The 20,448-nt window shown below is 42.5% G+C and overlaps 1 protein-coding gene across 1 annotated transcript in view; it reads right to left on the bottom strand.

Annotated features, from left to right (window-relative positions):
* The window catches only part of COLEC12 (collectin subfamily member 12), a 180,172-nt gene extending 162,779 nt beyond the window's left edge, over positions 1-17,393 (bottom strand). The window contains exons 1-2 of the mRNA XM_033087703.1: positions 17,197-17,393; positions 2,075-2,125 (exon numbers count right to left, since the gene is read on the bottom strand). Coding sequence (XP_032943594.1) covers positions 2,075-2,125; positions 17,197-17,203 — 58 coding nt within the window. The 5' untranslated portion in view covers positions 17,204-17,393. The remainder of the gene's footprint in view (positions 1-2,074; positions 2,126-17,196) is intronic.
* Positions 17,394-20,448: the final 3,055 nt, after the last annotated feature.

Raw genomic sequence — 20,448 nt, 5'->3', positions numbered from 1 at the left:
ACCCTCAGAGCCTGATTAAATTTTGAAAATGCTCACTTCATTAGCCTTTCCAAGCTTCCCCTCATCAGAAGCTTTGGTCAGAGGAGAAAATAAGTGGCAAACCCATCAGATTTAACTCTATCTCTTCTCCAGACACCTGCCCAGAACTTTGAAAAAAAAAAAGGGGTCACTCTTCTGTGGGTGATTAGCACACAATGTGATATATATTGATGTATTACAGAAATGTACATTTGAAACCTATGTAATTATACTAACCATTGTCACCCCAATAAATCAAAAAAAAAAACAAAATCAAGTTTAAAAAAAGAAAAGAAAAAAGGTCTCTCTTTTTAAAGAAACCCCTTCTCCTGGTTCTTCAAACTTCTACTAATTTCCAAATCGAGATTTGAAATTTTCTGATTTCCGAAATATATAGGAAATCATTTATTTTGCCTTCTTTTTACAAGTTTGATTTTCCTCTTTACTTCTGCCTTTTCATTTCTGTTTTGTTTTGTTTTCCTTTCCTTTGTAATTTTTGGTGTCATCTTCACTCCTCCCACCTTCGGTAAACTCACCGTGGGAAACAGAACAACACAGGGTACTGATCCAGAAATAGGTAATTGTGCAGGTACAGAACAGTAGTAGGGAGGGAGGGAAAAAGGAATGAGCATAAGCCACTCTGCCGGCATCTGAATGGAGATGCTACGGGCTTGGTGCCACTGTGTTCCCATTTTAAAGCCCTATTTTTTTTTCCCAGAAAGAAATGCAGAAGTGTGTGTCCAGAAGGAAAAATGTTAAAGCAATGAGGGAGCCAGAGCAGCTGGTGGTTGTTAACTTTAATCAAAGTCCAGCCAGGATTTTTTTAAGCAACAGGAAGTAGATTCATTCTCTTTCATATTCTCTCTCTCTCTCTCTCTCTCTCTCTTTCTCTCTCTCTCTCTCCACCCCACCATCATCTCCCTTCCCCCACCCGCCTCCTTTTCTCCTCTATCCTTCTTCATTTCCTCTGTCCAAGACACAGAAACAAGCTGGACAGAACACCTCAGTTCCCTTGGACTACCTTTGGAACTTCGCAGTGTCCACTGGCAGTTCAAAGCCACGCTGCGGAGCACGAGCAGCATGGTCAAAGACAGAAGAGTACCCGTGTGCAGCAGCCCAGGAGGCAGAGGAGCAGGTATTAGTTTCCCATGGCTGCTGTAACAGATTACAACTGTGGTGGCTTAAAAACAACACAGATGTCTTCTCTTACAGTTTTAGAGGCCAGAAGTCTGAAATCAGCTTCAGTTGGCTGAAATCAAGATGTTGGCAGGGCTGGGCTCCCTCCAGACTCTCTGAACAGAAAATTCATTTTCTTGACTTTTTCAGCTTCTAGTGGCCACCTGTGTTCCTTGGCCTGTGGCCCCTTCATCCACCTTCAAAGCACATCACTCCAACCTCTGCTTCCATCATCACATCATCTTCTCCTCTCAAGAGTCAAATCTCCCTCTTGCCCGCTCTTACAAGGACACTTGTAATTTGCACTTAGAGCCCTCCCAGATAACCGAGGATAATCTCTCCATCTCAAGTTCTTTAATTTAGTCACATCTACAAAGCACGTTTTGCCATGTCAGGTAACATTCAGGTTCCAGGGACTAAAACGTGGGTATCTTTGGGGGCCATTATCCAGCCTACCACAGAGCACTTGTGTCTAGTTGGGTTTCTGGAAAAATCTTCCTCTCACTATTCACTAACATTGACTAAGTTATGAGCATGGGGCCTGAGGGAAAAGGGAAGATATTTTCTAAATATCAAAACAGAGAACTTCCATGTATTTTTGCTCCTGTCTTGTCACAGGTTTACCTTTCCCACCATGTTTTGCCTATTCAGCGATCTGGTTTATATTCACGGAACCCCAGAAGCATGCCATGCATGGACACAGCTCCAGTTCCACTGTACTCAGCATTGTGAGAAATCATCCACCTGTTTCACAGAAACTCAATTTCCAACCAAAATTGGGCCTCAGAGCCACACACATTCATGTGTGTCGAAGGTCCAGCAATGGTCTTGTTACTGTGTCCCAAGCACGGAGAAGGAAAAGAGCTTTGTTAGAACTCACCAAACCTCTTGTAACCGAAGGACTGCACCTCCTCCTCCTCTGCGAAATCGTCTGCAGGAGAAGAAAAGACACAGTGTTAGCCCTGGTGAGGCCCAGAAGTGCAAGGTCAGTGAGGGACTCAACTGCTGCAATCTCCACCCACTCCACTTTATCACAGTGGCTTTCCTTCTGTGCCTGGAACACACCGCGCATTCTGAGAAAGACCACAGGGTCTACCTCCTGTTCTTTATGCAACTCCTTAAACTCCGCTAAAATGTGACACCTTCGAGTGCCTGTCCCACGCACTCCCTGTCACACCACCCTATCTTAATATTAATCTCTGGATTTCAGTACAGGCCACTGTGTACGGGTAAGAGAGGTGGAGCTTTATTTGTTGGTCTCTTCTTCCTTCGACAGTCTTAATGATTTCTTCCTTCTTGGCCTGGAGCCGCTCTTCACGGCGCTTGTGTGCTTCCTTGGTCTTAGACCTACGGGACTCCGCCTGGTCAGCAAGAAGCTTCCTGCGAGCCTTGTCTGCCTTCAGCTTGTGGATGTGCCCCATGAGAATCTGCTTGTTTTTGAACACGTTACCTTTCCCTCTCAGGTGCAGGCTGGGATACATGGGGCGGTCAATCATCTTAGATTCCCACTATCTCCTGAGCAGTCGGCGAAGAATCCAGGTTACCTTCTGAGGCATTCGAGCACTGGCAACACCCTTCCTCTTACCTATGCCCACATGCCCTTCCTGCGGGACAAGGTGATTTTCCAGCATCAAGCTCGGGAATGGACAGTCACAGGCTTCCTGATCAGCTTCCGAATCTGCTGGCGGGAGCTGGCACTGGTGATGTCATTGGTCTCACTGGGGTCCAACCAGACCTTCTTTCTGCCACAGTGGGGACACTGGAGGCAAGCCTCTTCTGAAGCCTGAGAATACTCATGGCTGCAGTCACAGTGGCGAAAAGAAAGCTAACCAATTATTCCTGAGTCAGTCATCATTACTGCACTAGCATCCAGCCTTCTTCCCACATGCAACTCCGTTCAAAAGCACTGAGTCAGTACTTACTATGGACTAGAGACTGCCAGGCAGTAGGGCTTCAGAAGTGAGTGAGATATGGTTCCTTCCCTCAAGAAAGCTGACCGGCTTTCAAGAAAGACAGGCAAGTAGACAGAAAATAAAGCCTCTGTGATCATCTTTTTCAGTCCCCAAATAGGACACAGGACCTGCTATATCTAAACCTTGAAATGTTATGGAGAAACCAGACATACGAGTATGATATCTATAACACAATGTGGTGAACCTTAGAATACTTGTTTGTTGGAAAATGCTATGAAAACACATGTGAGAGAGCAATTACTTTTACCAGAGAATAGAGAAGTGTGATATTTTTGTACTTTCACCATTATTTCCTTATTTAGACAACAGGGAAGAGATCTTGCTTGGAATCTAGAAGGCTAGGTCTTCATAAAAAGGTACATAGTCTTTCGATGTCCAAGATGTGAAGCTTTAGTTCTACATGGAAGAACATGCTTACAACCAAGAGAACAGCACCTGACTCAGTGACTGGTTAGTTCAACAAATACATATTAATCCCCTACTCTGTGCCTGCTTTATTAAGTAATTCTATCCTATTAACGGCTGAGAGGCTGGGTCTAGTGTCAATGAAAGAGAAACCCTTATGTGCTGCTTCTACTTAGAAATCCATGCATTTACTTATTCATCCAATATATGCTTACAGCCTAGGGGAGTTGATGAGCCATGAACAGAAGTAACGATGCCACCCAGACGTAAGCTTCCTCTGTCAGCTTGTCAGCTGCAGGCCCTCCACTGCTGTGCCACGTCTGCAGAAGAATCTACTCACATGCAGATGTTGGGAGCCAAGGAGACATCACTGAAGATTTAGGAGCGGAAAGAGCAATTACGCTGCACCCGCAACAAAAAACAGCTTAAAATTTCCCATTTGACATTTCTGTTATCCCCCAAAGCTTCGTTTCAGTAGGTCCACCATTAGTTTGTTTGTTTGTTTGTTCTTGTTTTCCTCTCTGATGTTTTTGCCCATGCAGCATTTAGTGTGACCAAGTCCTCTCTCCTTCCTGAAATTTCCCTGGGAACTTCAAATGGCTCATATTTTTGTTATTAAAGCAGTTCAGCTCTGCCTTCCAAATGAACATGCCCAAATCCATTAAGGTTCAAGAAAACAAAGGCCTTAGAGGCAACCCCCTAATAGGACTCAAGGAGGATCTTCTTCTTCTTCTCTTAATCCCCATCCAAAAAGAATTAGAATTCTTATAGCAGCTACTAAAAGAATACAAATTTCTATCTCATCCCATTCTAAAATTAGATTAAAAATTATATGAGACATACAGGGTACAAGTAAAGTACCACAAATAACATCTGACGGAAATTATCAAGAAGGTCTCATAGAGAAGTGTCTAAAGTCAGTCTTTATTAGTGTTTTTTTCTTTGGAGAGAAAGAGAATTTGGGAAACACTGTGTATTATATCCCTTTCTTGGAAATTCACAGTGTTTTGAACTCTTAGAGACTCTGAGAAGTGCTGAGAGAGAGAGGAAAAAAAACTTGTTTAACTTTGTTTCACTCAATGCTGTCAAGTTGACTTTAGAATCCTTTTTAATATCCTTAGAAGCTGGGTAGAGTTGGGCAGGTAACGCTTAGTGTAATAGTTCATTAGCTCTGGTGTCCCCCAGAGCCTGCTGCTCAATTTTCCCAGCTGTTCAGCTGACAAACAGCCAAGTCAGGCTGGCGATGGAGTTAGGCATTTCGGAAACTGAGAAAGAGTAAGACTTAAGAGTTGATGGGGCTTGTGGTTGTGTGGACAACCCATATGAGGCTACAAGAGCCATAGGAGAGGATAAGAGCTCAGGTGTTCCTAATGCCTGGACATTTTAGAAGGCAAAAAGCAATGACAGGACCCACAATGGCTGACAGAAGGATCTGAGGAAGGCAGCCTAATATTACGTGTACTGTTATTTTCTGTTCTCAAAACTTTTCCTCACGCTGTGTAGCTAAGTGCATCCCAGATTGGCTTTATAGTATTGGAGGCCCGCAAAGGTGATATACTCAAACAAGGATATTCTCCCTATAAAATACCTAGTCATTTTAGTAACTTGCCACTTTTCAAAATCTGTCTTTGACACAATCTATATACATGACATAACAGTCCTACGTGAGAGCAAGGATTTGGCTAAAATCTAAGGCCCCTAAGTTCTGCAGTGCCCATAACTTCATCCCTGCTTCTGACAGCAGTTTGTCTGCAGGGAAGAGGTAACACTCACATACTAAATAACAAAATGTGTTTAATTTGAGTTATAGCTATTAGGTTGGTGCAAAAACAATTGGGGTTTATAAGGTTAAAAATAATTGCAAAAACCGCAATTACTTTTGCACCAAGCTAACACAAGCACGAACTTTCTTGGTTTCCACAGCTGTGCTTCAGCATTCCATTTTAATACCTATGGGCTACACTGTCTTTTGCTTGCCTATTTCAAAATGTGATTTTTATTTTAGTTCAGCTTTTCCTTTCCTCGGTAACTGGCACAGAGCCACACTGGCCGGAGGTTTCATGATAATATTGAATGGAACTCTGCTGCTGATTCATTCTTTGAGCCTTGCTATTTCAGGGTACCATGAGTTCAAGTGAAGTTTGGTTTAGTTGGCTGAGAGAGCTGAGGGTCCTACGTATTAAAAGGTTCCAATCAATCTGTGGACCAAGTTGTGTGATATCCCTACAGTTAGAAATTACCTCTCCTTCCCCTACACTTCCTTTGTATCAGTGGAACAGCACTTAACTCCGTCTGCCTTTTATTCCAGTTCTGGTTTTGACCCCGCCAGATGAAAAGCCATCTGAAAACAGGAAACTTGTCACATTGTAACCCTGAGCGACTAGTACAATTATGGCACATTATAGGCACTCAATAGTTGTTGCTGAAAATTAAGCAGATTAGAATTACACATGTGTCTGTCTGTCTCTCCCACCAGCTGATGAACTGAAGGAAAGAGATTAAATCTTTCTCTTTTTGAATGTCCACCGTGTTTGGGGAAGATAAGACTACTGAATTTCAAGTACTTCCCATTTGTTAATTTTCTCTGTTTTACAGATAAGAAAACTGAGATTCAGAAAAGTTACATAATTTGACCCAAGGTCTCACAGTTCGTAAGCAGCCAGACCAAGACTAAAACCCAGTCTGTGAGACCCTCCAGTTTTACACCATGATGGCTACTGACACTACAGACTCAAGAAACTGAACCCTGTGCTAATAGAGAAAGCTAAGACACATGATTTATACCATCGAATTCTTGAAAGGCTTAGGAATTTGGGACACAGGTCACTCTGAAAGGAGAATAAAGGTGAGGCTAAAATAGAAGGAATGATTGAACATATGTTTAAGAAGTAGTTCACTATTATCAAACAAATAGATAATAAGTGCTGGTGAGGATATGGAGAAATTAGGACCCTCCCTGTTTGTGGGAATGCAAAATGGTGCAGCCACTTTGGAAAATAGTCTGGCAGTTCCTCAAAAAGGTTAAATACAGAGACACCATGTGATCTGGCAATTCCACTCCTAGGTATGTACTCAAGAGAAATGAAAACATATGTCCACACGAAAACTTATACACAAGTATTTGTACCAGCATTATTTATAACAGTAAGAAAGTGGAAACAACCCAAATGTCCATGAACTAATGACTGGATAAATAAATTGTATCTATCTATACAATGAAATAGGAATGAAATAGCAATAAAAAAGGAATGAAGTACTGATACATGCTACAGCATGGATAAACCTTAAAAATACTATGCTAGGGCCGGCCTGGTGGCTCAGGTGGTTGGAGCACCGTGCTCCTAACGCTGAGGTCGCCAGTTCGATTCCCACATGGGCCAGTGAGCTGCACCCACCACAACTAGAATGAAGTCAGTGAGCTGCCGCTAAGCTCCCCGGTGGCCAGATGGCTCAGGTGGTTGGGGTGCAGGCTCACAACCACAAGGCTACCAGTTCGACTCCTCGACTCCAGCAAGAGATAGTGGGCTGCGCCCCCTGCAACTAACAATGGGTAACTGGACCTGGAGCTGAGCTGCGCCCTGCACAACTAAGACTGAAAGGACAACAAGTTGATTTGGAAAAGTCCTGGAAGTACACACTGTTCTCCAATAAAGTCCTGTTCCCCTCCCCCAATAAAAAAAAAATTATGCTAAGTGAGAGAGGCCAATCACAAAAAACTACGTATTAATTCATTATGATTTCATTTATATGTAATGTCTACATTAAGCAAATTCATAGGATCCAAAAGCCTAGGGCTAGAGGATTTGGGGGAATTTGGGGAGTGTCTGCTAATGGATATGGGGTTTCTCTTTGGTGTGATGACAATGCCCTAAAATTGATTGTAATGATGGTTACAAAACCTGTGAATATACAAAAGAAACCTACTGAATTGTATACTTTAAATGGGTGATTTGTGCGGTATGTGGGGAAAAAAGCAATTAGACCTCCCAGGTCCCCCTCATGGCTGGGTGACTGTCTCTCCCTGTCCACAGAGAGCATCAAAGGTTTATTATTCAGAGAAGTTAAAACAAAAGATCTGCTGTCTAGAGGACACCAGGGACAGCTGAGATGAGGAGAACTGTAAACGAATCAGAGAAAAAGGTAAAAGTTTACATACTGAATGTTCAGATACTTGGTCCTCTTCTCCCACTCAGTCATCCAAAATGTATCTCTAGACTAAAGGTTGGAAGATTCTTCCTAGGAAATGCGACCAGTTAAGAAAAAAATAAACTAATGATTCTGATCCCAACAGGTCTCTGCTGGAATAGCCCAACCAGATCAGCCTAGAGTAACAATCACAGTACAAAATTCATGAAAACAAAGATGTTCTCATTAACCTTTATAATGCTCTGCTTTGATAGATGAGAATATAATCAAGGATTATCAGACATCTGACGCAGCCTCTAACATGAAAAGACAAAGATGAAGGAAAAAAAAAACCAGATAAAGAAATTTGGAGGAAATATACATTATGCAGGATAACAAAAATTAAAAAAAATTCTATTATTAATATACTTATAGAGATAAGAGAAGACAATGTATCCATAAAATAACTGCAGATGCTATAAAAAGGAACTATCAAAGAAAAAGAAAGACGTCTTAGAAATTAAAAATACAATCATAGAAATAATAACAATAGAAGAGTTGGAATATACAGTTGAAATATTCCAGAAAGTAGGAAAAAATGACAAATAATATAAAAAAGAGTAAAGACAAGAAAAGAAATTAGAGAATCAATTCAGGGGGTCCAATATTCAAGAAACAGGGAAAAAAAGCAGAGGGAAAGAACCATCAGAGGAATAACCAAACAACATCTTCTATATCAAAGGACATGAGTCTCCAGAATAAAAGGGCCCATCACTTCCCAGCACAAAGAAAAGAGATCCACTCCAAGGCTCATCATAATAAAATTTCAGAGCACCGAGGGGGATAAAAGAAGATCCTAAAAGCTTCCAGACAGGAAAAGAAAAACAAAAACAACTTACAAAAATATATTTTAAAAAGTCTTCACATTTCACAAGAGCAAAACTAGAACTGAAAGAAAATAGATCAGTGTCTTTAAAATTCTATAGCTAAATTATTTCCAACGTAGAAATTTCTCAATTAAATGAGCAGGTCATAGAAAGACCTTTTCAGACTTTCAGATTCTGCAAAAACGTACCTCTCATGCACACTTTTCTCAAGAAGTTATTAGAGAATGCATTCCACTAAAATTGGAACAAACCCAGAAAGGTGTGTGTGCATGTAACCTAACCTAACCTAACCCTGAGTAGGTCAGAAGGCTCCATAAAAGATGTCTTCAAGAAGATGAAAATGAGAGAATACCTAATATATTTGAACACACTGCATAGAGATTTAGGAAAGGTAAAGAGACCATGGGGATGAATGATGATGTATATATACATAGGAAGCTAAATAAACAAAAATAAGAGAATGATTAACTTGAGGGGAAATGAAGTTATAGAACAAAGTATAAGTCAGCTTGAATAGCATTTACATCGTTGTAATAATGCAAACGCTGAATATTGATCTAATCATGATTGTGATATAACTATATTGGGACAATCGATGGAGGGCGGCAGGAGGTGTCCATGAGGATCGTTAGGCAGAGGGTGAAAGAACTAAATCCTCATTTGCTCTAAAGGGAAGTCAATATATAAGGCCTCATCCTAAATGGATAAAGGAATTTGTAACAATTTAAGTATCTGTATTTCAATTACTCAGCTGCTTTCTGAATTTTATGGTTTGCAACAGGATGGTTTTTGGTTCAATGATACAATGTTTTTAAATGAAAATTATGAAGCCATAAATGACTCCAATTTCTGGCACAACTTGCAATTGGGATGCTTGTAAAAACAGCAGATTCTTGCTTCTAGGACAAAGTAAGAGAGAGAGAGTACCTTTTTCCTTCTGTTATAGTCCAACAAAATTGAGATTTTTTAAAATTACATTTACCCCTAAATTAGTAGTGGGGGCTAAACCAGATTTCCCCCAGCAATCAACTTCAACAACTTAAGAAATGGAAAACAAATATGACACGCAAAACCTTGACCCCAACACCCATCATTCACGGGGAACTACAAGGGAGGTGAGGAGCCTCCCTTTTTCCTCTGATGGACCTTCTCATCCAATCATGTTGTTAGGTTAGTAACAAGAGAGTCAGGATGAGGACTTGAATCCCTGCCTCGAATTTTAAGGGTCGTTTTGAGGCCCCTGGAAGGGCCTCAAATACATGGGTCATTTGGCAAAAAAAAAATTAATGCCATCCATTTCTCTGGAGGCACAGATAAAATAAGTGGTCTCCGTTTAAAACAAAACAAAACTTACATATCTGTTTTGTTTTGAAATCACTTAAGTTTAGGTTGTCCAGACAATTATGCCAAAGCAATATACAAATGATGGCCCAAAATGGAGCTTAGGAGACAAATTTTGAGAAAACTTTCAATTTGATTTTCTCTCACTTCCCACACTAAAATGACACACTTGAAAGTTTCAGGGTGGCCATGACGCACTGTTTTCCGTTTTAATTATTATTACATTACTATTAAAATAATGTAGTATGAAATATAATTCAAGTTAATGAATCACCTCGAATCTCCCCTCCAAATGAAAATATCCTTGTCTTCTGCCCTCTCCTCCTGGTTCCTCTAGCCACACTTGTCTGAATCTCAAATAAGGCACATTTGACCTTTTATTATACCTTGGATTCCAGTTGTTTATGCACAAGTCTTACCCTGCCTAAAAGACTGCAAGCTCCTTGAAGACAGAGGCTATACACATAGTAAAAATTTTAATATATTTAAACAACATACTAAAGAATAAATGAAAGCTAGTTAGAACTTGGAGGCCCAATTGTAAATAATAAATAAAAGAGAAATATGACAGCCAATGAAATAGACATGATGTCATGTGGTTAAATAAAATACATATACCTACATCTGTCCTAATACTAATTTAGAGACAAATTTGTTTTGTTTTGATTCCTTGATGTCATATCCTTACTGGATAAAACTGGACACTGGATTTGAGATACAAAACTTTAAAAATATTATGTCATCATCAGTAGACTTCTGAATAATAACAGTCCTGGAAAATTAGTGCTCCTAGGTACATTAAATATATTTACACATATTTACCAATTTTCTGTCATTATCATAACAAATTGAGGAAATTGTACCATTTTGCTATAACTACAAACTTCACTATAAATATGGTCCCTGCATTCTCGGTAGGGCTGTTTTACTACATTACAGCATGACAATAACCCAAGTGATGGCAGCTAGAAACAGACCAGTGCTAACACTGCTCGTTCCCCATCGAGAACACAGCTCCCTCCTATCCCTGAGGTCAGTTTTAACACTTTTGTAATTGGAAAATTGCTTTCATTTCAAAACTGAACTTGTTGCCTTCATGATATAAACTATATCACTTAGTTAACTCACCATAAATGGCTCATAATTGGCAATTATATTACTGCCTGAAGGAAGCATCAGGTTATAATAACACAGTATTACAATAACTGAAACGTCTTGAGTTCTGATTAAGTGCTAGACACCATTCTAAACAATTGTTCTCCACTAACCTATTTAATCCTCAAAACAAGTCTCTCTGGTAGATGCCATTATTATCTTCCACTTGACAGATAAGGTCACTAGGCACCCTGGAGGTTAAGTAACCTGCATGTGGTCACCAGCCTTTCGGATTTGGAGCCCACACTCCTTGCCATCACACTGAAATCATCAGGTCCAGCTCTTGGGATTAGTACATATAATTACATTTTATGAAATGGTTATGTTTTAAAGTATATATTATCAACTATAAAGTTGGACTATTTCACCTTTGAATAATAAATTGTTATATAAATATCAGCGGGTTTCCTCACATGTCTATGTCACAAGGAAGTGACTGAGGCCTAGAGAAGTTTGGCTACTTCCACAGAACCAACGACAAGTTAGTTTTTCACACAGAATGTCAAAAGTCCAACCTCTCAGGCTACTGAATATGACTTCATGTGAACTGAGTTATAGTCCCAAGTCATTCAGGAAGCATAAAGGAGTCATATTTAATATATCCAAGTCCAATCAATTTATTTTTAAAAACTTCTCCCATGTTGAAAAACACACTTATTTTATATTTTTAAGAGTGCTGACTGAATATTTATGATAAATTCAGGAGTTAAGAGAGCTGCTGGGATCTCTTTGGATCTTAATTTGGGATTACTAATTTCTTTCTGCTTACTTTGGTTTTCACTGCTATATAATTACAAAGGTCCCTTAAGCAATTGGCAGGCCCTTTTCAAGGTACTATATGGGCTTGGGCTCTTCAAATATCATTCTCTTAAAGAAATCAAATCACTTGCTTGATAGAAAAGTTACCTCCCTCAAGCTTTGAATAGTTGTTGTGCTTAGAAACTGTGTTCTCAGAAGTAAAGAAATAAATACTTTCTATAAAGAACGCCTATTCCTCCCTACCCGTTGTTTAAGATGTTTCTTTATAATTATTATTTATTTTATTTTTACTGATCACCTCCTGGTGGTTACAGTCTGTGCTTCAAAATGGCACTTCTGCCAATGTCTCATTGTTTCATTGTAAACCTGTCAGCAAGGGTGGTGTACGGGCTGTTTTTAGAGTTGATGGCTTCAGTGGGCCATCCACATTGATTTAATAAGCCGTAAGCAAAACCACCCAGAAGGTAAGTAAACTCTACACCCAGCAGCAAGCCTGGAATCTGCAAGAGCTCCAGTCCACAGAGTCTGCTCTGGTGGCTGGCTCTAGAAGAGCACATCAATTTCTTCAGACCTTTGGTGCCAGGTTATTATAGGTCTGAGGGCAGGCAGGAGGAGCTTCTCTATCTAGCTCACTCCGTATCTAGCAGAGTGTGGCGCAGTAGACACTTAGCAAAGGTGTGCTGATTGAGTGAATTGTTAGGGGGTGGCCAGGAGGGAGGCTAGGCCAGGGTATAACATGGGGACTCTGGAGTCAGGCTGTCTGAGTTGGAATACCAATTTCCCTACCGACTCGCTGGGCGCCCTAAGACAGGTAACTCAGCTTCTCTAAGCCTAAGTTTTCCTACCTGCAAAATAGAAAAAACAACACTGCCTGGCATGGCACGTACTCAATGTTAGCCACTATTAGAAGGAAAAATAGTAAGTGAGGATATTAAGTGACCCATGAGTCATACCGAAGAAGTTGTTTGTGAGCACAAACCACCGTCCAGAGCAACCTCATCCCATATGTCTTTCAACATATGACCCTGATCCCTGCCTCAAGGCCATAGAGAAAAACCCTGGAGGGTGAGAGAGCCTGTGCCGTTGGAGTGGCAGAAGAGCAAAAGATAGAAAGGGCAGGACCAGCCTGGTAGAGCTGACACCATAGTGGGGGAGACTCTCTTCACAGATGATTACATCAAAGACCTAGAATGCTGTCCCCCGCCCCCAAACTGCCTGCTGCTTTTCACTCTGATTCACCAGCTGAAGCTCCAAAGCATCACTGACACAATGCCAGAAGGAAGGCTGGGCTCGGCCACCATTCTAGGCTTCCTCTCCCAGACCTCCCCCATTTCTTCCCATCATGGGGTGACATGTGTGTTAGACTTGCCCCCCTGGGAGATTACCCACGTGTTGGGCTGACACAAGGCAAAACATACTTTTTCTATCACAAAACTTAAATGTCTGTTTTTCCACTTGAAAACTAATACTTCAAGGGCCATTTAACTTACTTCGGCAGTAGTTGCATCAACTGTTTTGAAATAATATTTTAATGAGAATAAACATTAATTCAGAAAATTAGACACCTAGTGATTATGTAGCTTGAAAGCTATTACCTGCCAGCTTGTGCCATTCGCACCATTATCAGTGGATGAGCACATGGTACAGGGGCTCATGGGGACACTCTTGGGAAACTGCATAGGAGACCACAGAAAACATCTATACGTAGAAATAATGAAACCTCAGATTAAGAACGTCAAGCATCTCCAAACTAATGAAAAGTCAAAAGTATAATTACATTGTAACTTTGCCTTCCAGAAAAAGGGCAACCCCAATTCCCCATCAGTGAGGGGGGAAAGACTTCATTTTGTTCCGACTTCATTTTGTTCCCATTTCCCTTCAGAAAACATGAATCTTTCCGTGTTAAATGCAGTCAGAGCTTACATGCTTGTTTGCTTATCCTAGTTAAAAACAAGAAATTTTAGAGGGACGCTGGGAAAGCATGGGGGCCGTGAGTTCCAAAAAAACAACAGGAAGTAGAAGTATACTACATTTTAAAAGTATTATTGCCAAATAGTATTTCAGAAATGTTTATATACAAAAGGACAAAAATAAGCAGCCGAACACTATGTTTTGATGGCACCAACCTCCCTGTGTTAATTTATGACAGTGGTTTGGACCTCTGTGGTCCCATGTGCTGGTGGTTATTTTCAGCCGTCTCTTAGGCAACAAGTGCTGCTGCATTGAAACTCACCAATATTCCCAACTTTCAGAACCAGAAATGTGATTTAGTAATGACACACCTAACTCTAGAGGAGTCAGATTCCTTCATAAAGAACATTTATCCAAAACCATGAGATTTATGGTGCAGTACAGCTAATTGAAAATAAAATTGGAAATAAATGAAAACCAACTACATGTTTTAATCAATTTGGAAGACTCCAAGTATTGCAGCAACAGGGTAAGTAATTTTCTTCTGGAAAATATATAATGATGTCATTATTTTGGTACTTGTGACTCGGGGATGCAGGAAATAGAACAGAGACAGATATTTGCTGAATGCAACAGATAGGTGGCACTGTGGCTCGTGGCACATGCGGAACTACACTCCGAAAGGGTGGGTTATTACAAAGGCCGTGTCTAAGGTCTTAACATCAGAAATAGAAAATCAAATAAGTACCTTAAAAAGGCACCTGACTCGCACAGGAGTTAAATTTTTGCTTTAGCAAGTAAACGTCTGTAACTTCTAAGGTGTCCACTAACTTTCTATTTGGCTAAAGAATGTTTTAGGTTACTACTTTAATTTTAAGCATTCGCAAGGCTTGTCACTGACTTCTATTATTTAGAAAATCAAACTCTAATGAAGTATTGGCTTTCTGAAGCATAATGAGTTAATAACTATGTGACATTAATCAAAACCCAAGGAAAACTTTGGGTTGGTTACCTATGGCAAACTGTCAAAATAATTCCACTTGGTAAAGGCAGTTTTCCCCTTTGGCTAGAAAGGCCCTCTGTGTTTGGCTTCAGAAGCCCTGTGTCCAATTTCTTGGCTCCACCCCTTCCTGGCTGCTGCACCATCTGTGGGTTACTTGGCTATTTAGTTGTCTGAGATTCTCTTTTCTTCTAGTCTACACCAGAGATTATCATATCCAGTATCCTAGGTCTTTCTAAGCAACACAGGGAAACTGGCAAAGCTTATCTTTAGATGCTTACCACCATCCTTCTCGTTGCCAGTTCCTATTTCTTCTAGACTCAGTTTCCACATCTAAAATGTGGGAGTTAAAATACGTACCTCATAGGGTTGTTGAGAGGATTAATTGTTAGCGTGCTTGTAGAGGCTCAGCCCAGTGGCTGGCACTCAGTAAGCACTGAAAAAATTATTACTGTGCCCTCCCTTCTCCACCTCACCAACTAGACAAATGAATGTAAACTATATGAAAATAGTTGGTAAGCAAACCTCTTACAGAGCATTTCATTTTAAAAGCAGCTTTCAAAGCGCTGATGTACCCAGGGATTCACCATCCCTGCCCCCCCACCCACTGGGGCGGAAGGTAAGGGGGGCCTTTTAGGCAGTGCCCAGACCACAGTGGGTAAACAATGAGCCTTCCCTGGGGGGTCTGCAATGTAAACCTCACAGAATACAGTGTAAATCTCACAAAAATACGTTTAGGACTTTTAGGTGTGTTTTCCATTGCAGATTTGAAATAGCAATGAAAAGGACCCAAACAGCAAAAACAGTCATTTAATCCAGTCAAAAGCATAATGTGATTTTCAGGGTTTAGGAACCCACATACTAGAAGCTGATGGAGTGAGTGGCTGCTTATCTTTCAAAGAGTTCAAAAACTAGTGGCCTAAAGAAAAAGAAAAAAACAAAAAACAAAAAAACCCTAGTGGCCTCAGTGATCAGCAATGAGAAAACTAACTTCTGGCTAAAATGAGGGTAACTGAGTCCTAGAGTAACTCTTGGCCATGTGTACTCTTTCCTTTCTGGAAAGATCCTTTAATAAGTGCTAGCTAAGGAAAGTGCGTGTTTTCCTAAAATGTAAATGAGAGAAGAGAAACTGAGATGGGGAGAGGAGGAACAGCACCATGCGTTTTGAAATTCTCTAGCCAGAAAGTTGTATCCTATCTTTTGTTTTTCTTCCCCTGGGGCGGGCCACTTTTTACCTGGTGTTCAATCCCCTCCCTTCCCAGGGTCTTCTGATGTGGAGAAGTAATGCCTCTGAAGAAGAGGTAATTGGTAGTAGGACATTATCGCTCTGGAGTGTTTATCGAGAGCTGCCTTTCAGAGAAACTTAGAGCCAAAAGTTACTTTTGGAGCCTGTGGGGCTCCCCGCGCGCCTCCCTCGGCAACCCTGGCGAGTCAAAGCGATCGCGTCGCATGGTGTGGGGCCGCTGGAAACTCGGTCGCCGCGGTCAGATGTATTTCGCACACAGCCCCCTGACTCAAGCCCGGCCCGCGCGGGGACTGAAACTTGTTATCCTAGCACGAAACCAGGAACTCAAGTCTTGTGTAAACACCACGCTGGCCCATCCCCAAACGATTCCCTTTTATGTCTCCCCAGTAATTATTTATCTGACATATAAATCAGGGTTCTACTGACAAATCTCCACTTCAGTATTTCCACTAAACTGAAGGCTGCCGGGCAAAGCCCTTCTTGCGATTCCGTTTAAAGGTCCATCTGACACTTCCCTGAACCGGCCTGCAGGGGACACCGCCCAAGGGACGATTAACAGGATGGTTTGTGTCACTCCTGAACACACGTGGGCACACCAACTCCAAAGGCGGGCACATGGAAGGGATGCGGAACCGAGGGCAGTTATTTTCCAGTCAGTGGGTCTGATGGAGAAAGATGCCAAACGCACTTCCCAAGCCAGCTGAACTCCGCGGGCACCTAATCATTGCCAGATGTGGGGAGGGCGCACCGAGAACATCCCAGAGTCTCCGAGAAAACACCCTGCCGATCGCACCATCGACTGCTCGGATGGAGAGACGGCAACAGCGAGGAGGAAAGCGGACTCCAGATAGTGGGGAGAGCCGCAGAGCGGAAAGCGGACTCGGGGGAAATAATGATGCCTCCACTCTCCTCGGCATCTTTTTTCAATTAAAAAGTTGGGAACTGGAATCCATAAACAAGGACTGAGGGCTTCAAACTACTTTGCAGAGACACGATGGGAAGGGGACTACTTGTACACTTCCAAACCCCAACCTCGAGGTCTCCTGCCGTGCCCAACCCCGCAGCCCCAAGTATGCACGCACCCACCCGGCTTCCGCTCTCCTCCGGCCCTCCACCCGGAGAAAGATCGCAGAGGAACGCACCTCGCGCCCTCCCGCGCGCCCCGAAACCCGCACTGCCCGGCCGCCACCGCCGCCCTACCTTTCATGGTGACCGAGGGGACGCACCACCAGCCAGGGAGCTCCGCGCGGCCAAGGAAGTTCGCGCTGAGCAGCGGTCACTGCGCGCCCATGGCAGCCGCGCCGCGCGTCGGCCGTCTGCGCTCGAGCCTTCCCTCGCCGCCGCCGCCGGCCCGCGCTCCCCGCTCGGCGCTCTGTGCCGCGGGGCTGCCGCGCGCGCCGCTCACCCCGGGCGGGAGGCGCCGCGCCCGCCAGCGCCCCTCCCCCTGGCCCGCAGGGGCGCGTCGGCCGCCGCGTCCGCGCCCCTCTCGCGCCCTCCGGCGCCCGCCCCGCCCTCGGGCCGGCGCTCGCCCCTGCCCAGTCACTTTCTCGCCTTTTCTCTCTCCGCCTTCGCTCTCCCGGGTTCTCGCTTTTTCCCTTTAGACCAGCAGCGGAACGAAGTCGGAGGAAAGTTTCTTGCAGCGGTCAAGTGATCCCCCTCGGTGTGCGCGGAAGGTGGTGCTGCTGCTGCTGCTGAGCTTGTTTCTAGACCCCAAACTCACCAGAGCGTGAGGTCAGAGAATTGCGGAGCAGCAGTGTCACGGGGTTCGCGGGGTAAGGTTGTCCCTTCCCTAGATGGCTCGGTGTATGGAGGGTTAGAGGATTAAACAGGGGTAGAATGCCCTCGGGGTTCAAAGTTTCCAAGTGCGCTTATTGACGCCCGAAGGAAACGGGGAGCAAGGGAGCGTGGTCACTGTCACCACGGGAGAGCTGTCGCTAAATCCGAAGTCCCTTAAACGCTGTTCCTGCAGAACTCGGAGCAGGATTACAACTCTTGGATCAGGAGACAGAGCAGAGACCAAGAAACGCTCCAGACTCCCCTTGGTTGGAAAAGTCTCGGATGCTTCCACCTACCGCCCCTGAAATGATCCGGTGGACTCTGTTTTACTATGAAAGGAGGAGCGGCTTCATAATAAATTCCTTTCATTATGGCCCATCATGTTGCCCCACTGTGTTTATCTTTCCTTTTAGGACCCCCCCTAAGCAGACCCATTGCTTTATTGCTTTAAAACATGAACTAAGTGGTGAGTGGAACTGTGGGGAGGTACAGAGGAACTTTCTTCAACTATGAAATGAAAGATTACCACGCACTTACTAGCACATCAAAAGCAGTGCGATTCTGGCTGGCAGTGGTTACAGCTTTTCAGATTTCCTCTCCTGAGGACTTGGTAATGCGGTGTAACCAACCCATTGATTCATTCTAAACAGGGAACTCTTTGCTCTAGCAAAAGGCAGTGCCCAGAAATGAACACACTGTAAAATATTTCACAGTCTGTCCATTCCAGTAGCTCTCTTTTTTGAACATTAGGGAAAAAGTTGTGCATGACTAGCAAAGAAAAATACAAAAACTGGCACTTGTTTTTTTCACGTTAGTGGTTGATGAAACCACAGGGTCCCTGAAGGTTACTCTGGAGGCTTGCTCCAGTTCTCACCAAGGTCCCTGCCTTGTCTTGCAGAGCAAGTGAGAGTCCCTGAAAGGAGCCCAGGATATGAATTCTCAGCCCAGAGCCTACTAACCAATGTTGGGATGGAGTAAATCCATCAGTTTCTTTGAATAGTAGTGTCTCCAACTGCAAATTTAGAGAATTTTAGCTCCACTATTTGAATCGAAAAAAGTCATTAAAACAAAACCAAATTATAGATATGACACCAAAACATGGTCAACAAAAGAAAAAAAATAGATACATTGGATTTCATGAAAGGACACTATCAAGAGTGAAAAGGCAACCCACAGAACAGGGTTTGCAAATACCCTCAGAAACCTCCAGAAAATATTTGCAAACCATGTATTTGCAAAGAGGTTAATATCTAGAATATATAAAGAACTTCTACAACTCAACAACAAAAAAGTAAACAACCCAATCCAAAATGGGCAAAGACTCAAACAGACATTTCTCCAAAGAAGATAGGCAAATGTGCAACAAACATATGGAAAATGCTCAACATCACTAATTATTAGAGAAATGTAAATCAAAACTACAATGAGATACCACTTCACACCCACTAGGATGACTATTATAAAAAAATAAAAATTAAAAAACACACACAAGCTAACAAATGTTGACGAGGATGTGGAGAAAGTAGAACCTTGGCGCATTGCTGGTAGGAATGTAAAATGATGCAGCCACCGTGGAAAACAGTATGGTGGTTTCTCAAAAATTTAAACATAGAATTACCATAGGATCCAGCAATACCACTTCTGAGTATATGCCCAAAATAACTAAAAGCAGGAACTTGAATAGATATTTGTACACCCATGTTCATAGTAGCATTATTCACAATAGCTAAAAGGTGGAAGCAACCAAAATGTCCATCAATTGATGAATGGATAAACAAAACATGATATATAGTAACATTGGAATATTATTCAGCCTCAAAAGGAAGAAAATTCTGACACATTCTACAAAATGGATGGACCTGGAGGGCATTATGCTCACTGAAATAAGCCATTAACAAAAGGACAAATAATTTTGATTCCACTTCTGAGTTATCTAGAGTTGTCAACATTCGTAGATACAGAAAGTAGAATGATGTTTGCCAGGGGCTGAGGGGAGGAGAGAATGGGGAGTTAGTGTTCAATGGATACAGATTTTTCAGGCTTACAAAGTGAAGCGTTCTGGAGATGGATGGTGGTGATGGTTGTGCAGTAATGTGAATGTACTTAATGCCACTCAACTGTACACTTAAAAATACTTAGGAAGGTAAGTTTTATGTGTATTTTACACAATAAATTTTATTTTTCTAACAGAAGAATCGAGGTTAAAAAGAACCCCACAAAAACCTAAACCTATCATGGTAGCTATAATGAGCCGGACTCGGAGTCTTGCTAATGAGAAAGCAGATTCAGCAACTCTTTAGAAGACAATTTTAAGGAAGACTTCTGGAAAATTGCCTGTCCCCTCCAGCCCCACTCAATCCACTGAGTGGATTGAGCCCCACAGGTGGGTCCCAAAGGTACGCACGCACCTGGCGTCTCCTCTAAGCCCCATTCTGGAGTGTACAAGGGCTGAAGGTTGTGGTCACATGCAGATCATCAGCTGACCAAGATTTCTTTGGTCAACCGCTCTGGGAGGAGTTGAGGATTGAGCTGGAGTTCAGGGAGAGAAGTGAAAGGCAACGGAGAGGAGCACGGTGTGGTTGGAAAGGACAAAGTCAAAGGGAAAGTCAAAGCTGCAAAGAGGCCTTGAACCCCTAGCGGAAATGGGCTGCAGGGCCGCCAGTCATACTCAAGTTT

The sequence above is a fragment of the Rhinolophus ferrumequinum genome, chromosome 19 (genome assembly GCF_004115265.2).
Source record: "Rhinolophus ferrumequinum isolate MPI-CBG mRhiFer1 chromosome 19, mRhiFer1_v1.p, whole genome shotgun sequence".
Classification (NCBI taxonomy): domain Eukaryota; kingdom Metazoa; phylum Chordata; class Mammalia; order Chiroptera; family Rhinolophidae; genus Rhinolophus; species Rhinolophus ferrumequinum.
This window is presented reverse-complemented; position numbering and strand designations above follow the sequence as displayed.